Raw genomic sequence first — 9,991 nt, 5'->3', positions numbered from 1 at the left:
TCTTCCATTTTCTCAATATGTTCCTAACTGTGGAAACAGACAGCTTAAATCTCTGAGACAGCTTTCTGTATCCTTCCCCTAAACCATGATGGTGAACAATCTTTGTCTTCAGGTCATTTGAGAGTTGTTTTGAGACCCCCATGTTGCTACTCGTCAGAGAAAATTAAAAGAGGAGGGAAACTTACAATTGACCCCCTTAATTACTCTTTCTCATTATTGGATTCACCTGTGTATGTAGGTCAGGGGTCGCTGAGCTTACCAAGTCAATTTGAGTTCCAATAATTAGCTCTAAAGGTTTTGGAATCAATAAAATGACAGCAGTGCCTAAATTTATGCACCTGCCTGATTTTGTTTAAACAATTATTGCACACTTTCTGCAAATCCAAAATACTTCATTTCACTTCTCAAATATCACTGTGTGTGTCTCATATATGATATATTTAACTGACATTTTTTATTGTAACAACCAACGATTTATACAGGAAAATAATGACTATTAACAAGGCTGCCCAAACTTTTGCATCCTACTGTATATTCATGACTTACAGCTGTGTTCTCATCAGATCTGAACTATCAGACAATTCGTAGACACCTGTCTTAGTTAATTGTATAAATATCCTAAAACGTTTTCAAATGCTAGCAAAGAATGAGAAGTGCTCTTTCTGATGTGCACAATAACAAACTAAACCCAAGTAAATGAGAAAAACTGAGAAGAACTATTTGATGAAAGTGCACCAGACGTGATTTGTGTGGCCAGTAGTTTAAAAAGAAAATCAATATTCTCACATTAATGTGATCATTTCTAAACACATTCTTTTCCCTGACTGCTTTTTTAACCTTCAGAAGCACTTTAATGTTTTCTGTGCTTACTTCTGTACATCTGAACAGAGCGGAGCACTTAGGCTCTTCTGTCTCCGTTTATATAAGGAGATGTTTATTTATCAACCAATGACTTAGAGCACTTCAGCTCTCTTGTTTCTGCCTCACTCGGGAGCAAATTTTGAGCTTCTGGGTGAACACCGTTCTGCTGCACGGCCAACTCATCCTTGACGCTAATACGCTTCTAATCTCGGTGTTTAGCCGATGCTTGCTACTGTCACTGTGCTAAAAGGGTTCTCCGTTTTTTGTTTCTCTTTTCTTTTTGCATAACTGGTCATGTGTCATCTAGCAGTGTTAAATATTACTCAGTGCTAGGCAACTAATAACTTACCCAAGTTACATAGCAGTAGTTTTGTTGTACCTCGATTGAAGTGACTGATATTGAAACAGACTGATCTGATGTGTCGTTGGAGTTTTTCTAAAAGAAAAAAAAGCATTGGATGATTACCTGTATGCTCAAACTATGCTTGTTTTATTGGTGAACCTGTGCCTTTGGACCGTGACTGACAAACCCCTGGTGGTCAGAAGCCAACACACAAGTGCATTAAACCTGCAGTCTTTCTAATGGCCACTAGGGGGTGAAGCCTCTGGTTGCTAGAGGAAGTTTACTTAATAACAGACTACGAGGAAAATCTTCTCATTCATTCATTCGATACACATTTTTCTGATGAGTTCATGGTCTCGGTTGCTAGTTTCAGGGCTTGGTGAATACAACGTGTTGTTCATTTTACGTGAGGGTGAGTGTTCATGTTTCTAAATCATATTAGTTTAAAAACAATGCTGCTTTTCTTGAGGCTTCACAACACGACCTCAGTAACCATGGGTGATGGCGCGCTGTCCGTCTTTTATATACAGTCTAATTCCAGCTAAGTCAAAATCACAGTTTCTGTAACGCAATTACATTTAAAACCACTTTAAAGGTGTTTTTCTTTTGGTTTGTTTTTTAAGAAACAAAAATTCTAATTCTTTTTTTCCCCCCATAAAACAAACAAACAGTGACTGTACCATTACTCAGTTTCATCAAGAACACAAATGAAGCCAAGAAATCTGCAGCGGTTCTCCTTTTAGTACAATAAATCATTAGTCCCACGAGCATTATCCGGTCCATCAAAGCTCCTTGTGCAGCACATTAACTCTATGCTTTTGCTGGTCTGGGAAACAAACCACAATAACTCTTTCATAAATGTTGCAAGAAGAGTAAAACACAACCTGCAGTGCAGCACTTCTTCCCCTCCCCACAAAGTGAAAAGCGTGAGATGAAAGAACTTTTCTTAACATGTCGAAGTCATCGGACCATCACATTCATCACTGGGTCACCCTCCATCAGCAAAGTACTTCCTGCTCCATGGGGAGAAAAATTGATAGCACATTGTCTGTTTGCTCAATGGCTGCCTTCGATTACATGGTAAAACATATAGTTTCTTTTAAAGAGTCATTAAAGCTTCCTCCATGCGGCTCACATTTAAAAGCACCGACGTTTCCTCTTGTTGTACACAGAGTAGAGTAGACATTTCTCAGGTGAGGGATATTTTAATACAAAAATGGAAACGTGGGCCAATTACAGGTTTGGGTGCTTGAAGTGATTTAAAACATGCATGTAATTCATCTTAGGTAGTCTGAAACTTTAGCATCAACACAGATGAAAATGGCATTTTTAATTTCATATATAAGTTAAATAATTGCTAAAACTCCAATGCATTTTTTTGCTGGTTTGAAAAGGTTCATAAACGATTCTACAACTACATGTGGCGACATAAGTGAAGGATTTCAAACTTCACACTTAATTTTTCTAAATAATTTATTTAACATGAACATTTCTTAGCAGTAAGGCGAATCACTTAATTGTCTAAACTTTAACTAAATGCTCCATATGTGCGCCCTAGTCCCTTCTTTCCTTAAGTTTGGTAATATCCAGCTGAGATGCACCTGATACACTTTGGTGGAATACAGCTTTAGTTTAATAATAATTTGATTAGGAGTTTTTGAAAATTCTGGTCACAGATTTTAAATCATTTTTCATCATTTGAGCCTCAGAAACAAATAGATGCTATTTGCAATCTGTTACAGAAACTTTGTTTTGTTTTTAAATGTAAAAAAAAAACAAACAAAAAAACAAAAAAACAAAAAAAAAAACAAAACACCTAAGGTTCAACACTCAAGTTCATACATGACTGAAACTCATTTGCTCTCCAGTATTTAGTCTCTGTCTCCATCTAGTGGCCAGATGATAAACCTAACAATGAATATGTCCTTGGCTGCCTCTGCTTTCAGTTAGAAAAATCCAAACAGGAACATTTTTAGTATTCATTGTCTTTTTATTACTCCTTAATCAATACCAGTTTTTATAAATAACAGACATACGGTTAGAAATTGCTGTGTCAGCCATGGAAAGTAAGATCATAAGAAACTTGACAGAAAACAGGAATCAACAACTGGAATTGCTGCTTGTAAGAATGAAAATCGCAATTTCAAACATTCAATGCAATTTGCATCAAAGTATTTTTTTCCCCAAAGAACTACAATGATAAAACTCATTCCTCCTTAAAAAGGGATGAATGTCAAAGTCCACTGCAGGTCAAAGTCAAACCGGAGCAAAAGAGTCAAATTGTCAATAAAGCCCTAAAAGCTTTTAGCCAGCGAGTTTAATCAGGGCCCTTATTATAGTTTGCCATCAAGAAAAAACTTGTTCTCCAAGAAAAGCAGCAGGATTCAAGTTCAGATATGGCTGTGGAGGCAAAAAAAACCGAACCTAAACCTCTGAGATGCAGATTGAATACATGAACATCATAATGAGGCACAGAGCTGCCACGCTGACAGGAGGACTGACGGCCACAGACGCACACAAGTGTGAAATGATACAATCAAAGCCAAACATGGAAACATTTAGGAGTTCTGATTCTACACTACAAAGACTACAGATTGATGTCTTAAAAATGTAACGTTCACTTCAAAGCCAGTCCCAGGAAGCTTCGACCCTCAACACATCAACAGCATTTTCTCTCGAATGATTTTTGGTTAATGCACGTCTGTATGAGATTGAAACACAGCGAGTTTTACATTAAGTCCAGTAACAATCAAAGCTGCATGTAAAGACTTTATTTACAGTAACACAAGAGACCAGTGAATCATCCTTTTCTCCCTTACTGCAGCTCAACACTGTTCAAACACACCGCCCAGCAACTGTAATTAATACCATAAATAAAAAAAAAAGGTGACACTTATAGTAAAAAAGTTTCCAAACGCCACATATAAAAATCTAAACACTGAAAGTAATGCATCTGAACTGTATAAAATGACGAGCTGATGTATTTAAATGCTTTAAAACAAAAGAAGGCAGGTCGACCCCCTTTGGGAAAAAGTGGGGTCAAGTGTTTCGGGCCTTCCAAGTGCAGTCACCACGCCTGTACCCCTCCTCTGACAGTCTTTTATTATGTGCTCAATCTTTTCAAGTAATTCCATGTATCAGTGGCAAACCCCCCCTCAAAAAAAACCCAACAACTTTCTCTCAGTTTTTTTTTTTGTTTTTTTTTTGATTGTTCCAGTGTTTCCTCTGTCCATCACTGAGAACCAGTGTGTACAAAAAGTGCGAAAATTACAAAGCTCATTGCTGCACAGAACTACAAACCTAACAAAAACATAATCCCAGTTTGGCTCATGAGGAGAGCTTGGAGTAGCTTGGTGGTGAAAATTTGCGCTTCAGGTATTTGATTATGTAGAGAGGAAGACAGCTGACGAGTGTGATGGCGGACACCTTCCACAGGAAAGGCCAAGTCGTGATGAAGGACGAGTCTGGGAGAAGGAAAGAGGACAATCGTCAGAGTTCTGTCATAACTCCACAGGAAATTAGGAAAGGGTAAAGACTTTATCACAGCGACATGATCGCGCTCTAAAATTATGTTGGTGATTGCGTATTGGTCAAAGCATGAAAATAAAAACTTAAAACACGTGAGATGAAAACGACCCACACGACAAAATAAACCCAAGAACATAAGATGATGCAAACATACAGATGCAAGACCAGATACATAATATCAGAGACAGATGAAGGAGAAAGGGGTGTGAATTCACAGGCTGTACACCTACCAAGGAAAGCTCCCAACGACACCCTGCCTATGCCTGTTGCCGACACACAGAAGCAAAAGAAGTGCAGCAGAAACAGTGAGTGCAGTGCAAAAAGTTAGCAGTGAAGAAAGAAATAAAAATAGGACAGACAGAGAGAAGAAAAAGACTGAGGAGGGAATAAAAGCACAGAGCTGAGGGTTTAAACAACAGCGCAACACTTAGGTGCCAAGTAGTGTTACATCAAACTAAACAGAGCGGGCACAGCGAAGAAGAAGGCGGTTCCTTGAAGTACTCAGACCAATCAATACTGGACATATCAAACCACAAGTAAAAGCCTCACATCAACTGTTCAAGCTGTTCACAAGCAGGTTAGTTGACTGTTTAGCAACTGAAAAATAGCATATTAGCATCACTCTTCATGGTTGTTCAGACTAAGGTTTTATTTTAATGACAAAAAAAATTCAGTAGATTAAAGTACAACAATAAGTTCTCATACAAGCTTTCATATAACTATTTGATAGGATTTTTAAATATAAAGATATTCTATTATCTCCTGAAACCTTAAATGTTTAAAAGGTCAGTAAACCAGTAGTGAAAAACTCAGAGGAAAGGTATACCTACCAAAGTACTCGTTGAGGAAGGCGAGTGAGGCGAGGTAGCAACCCAGGCTGAAGAACTCAGCCACCACCATGAGCCAGTGCCAAGTGCGGATCGTCAGCGCCACCATCAGCAGCTCAGTCAGGATGAGCGCCGTGAAGGAGATGGCAACCACGTGAACGAACTCCGACTCAAACAGCACCAGCGCGCCGTACATGAGGATGCCCCCTGGTGGCGCCAAAGGAAACATGCGGACTTTAAAAACTTTTTTGCTCGATTAGGTCTGGTCTAAGTGTCTGGGCTTAACTAAAATTACATTACTCATTATTCATTCAGGACTTGCTGTGCACCAGATCTCCCTTTAAGAAATCACGATTGTTTTCTAAAGATTAACTGGCCCAGTCTATCAGTTTCATCAACAGTGGTCTGGGACACTGAGTTAAGGATTATGGTGTCTGCAGATAAGGACTGATTCAATAACATTATTTATGAGGCTGAAGGATCCACAATGACTTCCAGTGTGTCTCACTCTTGAGTGTCCAGACACACACTCATCTTTGGGCGCCTGCTGTATCTTGATAGCCTTTCATTTTATCATAACACTACACAAATTGAGCTTAATAGCCTATAACTGATCACGTAATTGCTTTTTCATATTGGCTTAATACAGCGCATTCCACCGACTCAACGTCTGTAATAAATTATGCCCGATCAGTTCCTAATATTTTCTTCCTTTCATATTGCTTTTTTTCCTCTCCACATACCGAGTATTGGCCTTTAATTAAAAACCTCGAGCTGTCAGGAAGTCACGCTTGAGCAAGAACATAGATCTTTCTCACTCGCTGCATGGCTTAGCGATTACAGAAATATCGATTTACTGGACAGACAAAAGCTTGCATGTAAAAGCGGATGGCAGTTGGAAACCTTAGATACTGAGAAACGAACTGTGCAAGGGTTTGAAGGGGCCCTGGGACTGTGCTACTAGACAATGCACAAATGATGAAATGGTGGCTGAAGAGTTGCTCTGACAGTTTAAAGATAGAATCACGCTGTAGATGGTTCTGCTATAACTTGAAAGTTGATTTTAGGAAGCAAATGTGAGTGAATGATAAGGAAAAACACACCTTGATAGACACTGATCAAAACCCAAATGAAGAAAGTCTTGAAAGACAATGAACGTCCCTGAAAGAGAGGAAGACATGTTGTTACTTGTTTAAATTCTAACGAAGGAAAGCTGTCAAAAACAAAGATAAAAAAATAAAAAAAAAGGGATTAAACCTTAGTGAGGTCCTTATAAAGCTCTGGGTAGAGCAGGGCCATTTCTGGCTTCACATCTTGGTCCAGGACCAGGGAGAATACAGGAAACATGGTGTAGATAGTCGCATACCTACACACGAAGTATAAAAAATAAAATTAAAAAAAGGGAAAGAAATGAGAGACGAAGACAGCAGAGGCAACAAAACTGAAGGTTATATGATCGAATACTGTAGAAGCTTGCATCAGGGTTATGCTGTTGTGAAGCTGTCCTTACACTGGCCCCATGAGACTTCAGGTACTCACCCGACCATGAGGAAACCCTGGTACAGAGGCACAGAGGCAAAGTAGAAGACGGAGGAGAAGACGGCCTGAGGACAGGACACAAAACTGGTGTCATAAAGTCACCAAATGAGGAATTTTAATGTCCCTGCTGTGGGGAATTTGTAATTTCGTTTTAACCGCAAAACAACTTTCATGATGAAATCATTAGGAACGATCAAAAGCAAAATATAGGCTCAAAATATGTAACAAGAAACATACAGCATTTGTAGTGTTTTGTCTGTGTTTTAATTTAACTATCGCTGTACCTGCATGGTGGAGATGATCATGCCCCTGTGCATGACAAACTGGCCAAGCGCTGCAGAACGCTTGTAGCTGTTCCTGCCGTGAACCATGAGCAGGCGGCCAATGTGCTTAAACTGAGTGATGGAGAAGTCTGCAGCCAGCGACGCCTGCTTCCCTTCCTATGTGAAACAAACAGAATAAAGATGCTAAAGTAGAACAACTGTTTTCTTTTTTCTTCACATTTACAGACATGCCACTTTGTTTTACCAGTTTTATAACTGAGGGATCTGAGTCAAGGTTTTTAGAGTTTTTATGACCAAATTAAGTTACTGGACCTAATCCAGGATAAGACACACAAGGTCTGAACGAAATGCGCAGCAGGCTTTACCTTTCCTTCAATCCCGATGCCACACTCTGCAGCCTGGATCATACTGACATCATTTCCTCCATCACCTGCCACAAAATTACAAATTACATGATGCAGTTTCTAGAAGTAGCAGCTGGAATGGGCATTTTTAAACCTGAGTTTTCACTGCCATCTTGTGGACACATGCAGTAATACTCGGTCTAAGACTACATTAATCTTTCTCTAATCCAACTAAAATCAGTGATGTTAAACCGTCACATCTGGGATGCGACGGTTAAGGGACTGTGAAATTATGCGTTTTTCTCTGAAGCACTTTACAAACCAGTTCAGCTTGTATCCCAAACACGAGTATGAAATCGGTCTGGTTTAATTTGTCTGTTCACCAGAGTTTTATAAATGGTAAACACTTTCCTCTCGAAAAGATGGGGCTAAATTCACACAGATATTTTCTCCCGCTAACAGATTTTCCCAGGCTGTCCGTGGATCGTAGCCAAATGCCTTGTGGGCAAGCAGGTCTGCCGCCCCTATATCTGTCAACGCTTACCTATGGCGCAGGTCCTGTTGGCTGTGTGCTGTTGGAGGAGTCTGACGATCTGAGCTTTCTGAGTTGGAGAGCAGCGACAGCAGACCACCGCCGGACACTGACATGCCAGCTCCACAAACTCGTGCTCATAGTACCTCAGACACACCTGTAGCACCACAAAGGAAGTAGCATACATTAAAAAAAAAAACAACTAACAAAAAAACCAAAAAAACCCCAAAGGTTGTGTGACATAAATTAACTTGTTGACCAGAAAACACAGTGAAAATGTTAAATTCCTGCTTAACTTCTTTTTGTTTGTTTTTTTAAATTCAGCTCAATGTTCCAGTTGTTTTTATTATCTTTCCCTCTCCAACTCCTCCACTTCTTGGGTGAACTCCAAAGTGTTCGTTTTGGCTAAGAAGTACACCCTCAACATCATCGGCTGTGCAAGCGTCACTGCACTGCACTGTGCTGTAGTACCTCTAAGGAGTCTCCTGAGATGACCAGAGCACAGTCATGTTTCCTTCTGAAGGCGTTCAGCTCCAGATGGGCCTCCCCTCTGTTTGAGACCTGCTCGAGAGCCACACAATACAATTATCCACAAGATCATTTAGGCTTTTTGTTGTCGCACATTTAATCTTAGTGAACAGCTATCTGTTTTGGAAAATGCAAAGTGGACAAGACTGCCATAAGCTTTCCATTTACTCTTTGAAGTTTACTTATAGACACATTTCTACTAATCAGGCAGGCAGGCTTCTCTTACATGCAGGTAGACAGTCTGTATAGAGGCAAAATGCAATCGTGAAATGAAGAGCTAACATAATATATATGCTTTTAGAAAAGTGGATAGAAAAGTAGTTTTTAAAACAGCCATACACACCTGCCCACGCCCTTAGGTCTGCCAATCAGCAGCTCTTTAAGGTGCCAAACACCAAGGGTAAATTTAGAGGTAAAGTGCCAAGACACTTCACCTACCGCCTACTGGTGTTGGCCAGAGGGGCCGATATGGCAGCCTCGCTTCTGTCAGTCTGCCCCAGGGCAGCTGTGGCTACAACTGTAGCTTGCCTCCACCAGTGTGTGAATGTGAGAGTGAATGTGAGAGTGAATGAATAGTCAAATTGTAATGTAAAGCACTTTGAGGGTCTCGAAAAGCGCTATATAAATGCAATCCATTATTATTATTATTATTATTACAGCGATTTAAAACAGTAGTTTTATTTTAAACTGCTTTAAAAATAATGGTGGTATGGTAACCATAATCTCTTATCCACCCTCCCTGAAAAACTGAGTTACACCCAGAGTGTGAAGCAGCCAACTAGCCGACAGGTCCTTTTATGCAAACACTTCATGTTTTCAAATAAAACAGCGTACCGGTCTGAAGACGTGGATGTCTTGGTTCCTGGAAACCAAATGAGAGCTTTTAGCGATGCACGTAGCCGTCTCAAGCTTGTCCCCAGTCAGCATCCAGATCTGAGAAGAAAACAACATGAAGAAACACAAAGTGTTACAGAAACAGCACAAAAATGGAGTAAAATTAAACAAATAAGATCTTCAGTTATCTCCAACACTTTATGGTTAATTAACATGAAAATACATCAAATTCTGATTAGGTGTAATATTATAGTTTTCCTGCTTTTTATCCCTCCTGAAGTAATTATTAAGCAACTTTCCTTCAAGGTATCAATATAGTTGTTTAAACATAATGCTAAAAAGCAGCAAAATGAATTTTTCTTCAGTCTCGA

General features: G+C 39.6%; 1 protein-coding gene across 4 annotated transcripts in view; it reads right to left on the bottom strand.

Moving 5' to 3' along the window:
- Positions 1-3,173: 3,173 nt before the first annotated feature.
- Positions 3,174-9,991, bottom strand: part of atp9b (ATPase phospholipid transporting 9B) — a 42,724-nt gene continuing 35,906 nt past the window's right edge. For 3 of the 4 annotated variants that reach the window (XM_005739765.1, XM_013912586.1, XM_013912587.1), the window contains 10 exons: positions 9,621-9,719; positions 8,730-8,819; positions 8,271-8,415; positions 7,748-7,812; positions 7,383-7,538; positions 7,099-7,163; positions 6,817-6,925; positions 6,663-6,720; positions 5,563-5,766; positions 3,174-4,668 (listed from right to left, as the gene is read on the bottom strand). In XM_005739765.1, coding sequence (XP_005739822.1) covers positions 4,532-4,668; positions 5,563-5,766; positions 6,663-6,720; positions 6,817-6,925; positions 7,099-7,163; positions 7,383-7,538; positions 7,748-7,812; positions 8,271-8,415; positions 8,730-8,819; positions 9,621-9,719 — 1,128 coding nt within the window. In that variant the 3' untranslated portion in view covers positions 3,174-4,531. Of the gene's footprint in view, positions 4,669-4,962; positions 4,996-5,562; positions 5,767-6,662; positions 6,721-6,816; positions 6,926-7,098; positions 7,164-7,382; positions 7,539-7,747; positions 7,813-8,270; positions 8,416-8,729; positions 8,820-9,620; positions 9,720-9,991 lie in introns of all 4 variants that reach the window. The other variant, XM_005739764.1, reaches the window with a different exon arrangement.

This window comes from Pundamilia nyererei, unplaced genomic scaffold (genome assembly GCF_000239375.1).
Source record: "Pundamilia nyererei isolate P.nyererei 1_Seehausen unplaced genomic scaffold, PunNye1.0 scaffold00093, whole genome shotgun sequence".
Lineage (NCBI taxonomy): Eukaryota > Metazoa > Chordata > Actinopteri > Cichliformes > Cichlidae > Pundamilia > Pundamilia nyererei.
The sequence above is the reverse complement of the archived record's forward strand: the minus strand, read 5'-3'. Positions and strand labels throughout refer to the sequence as shown.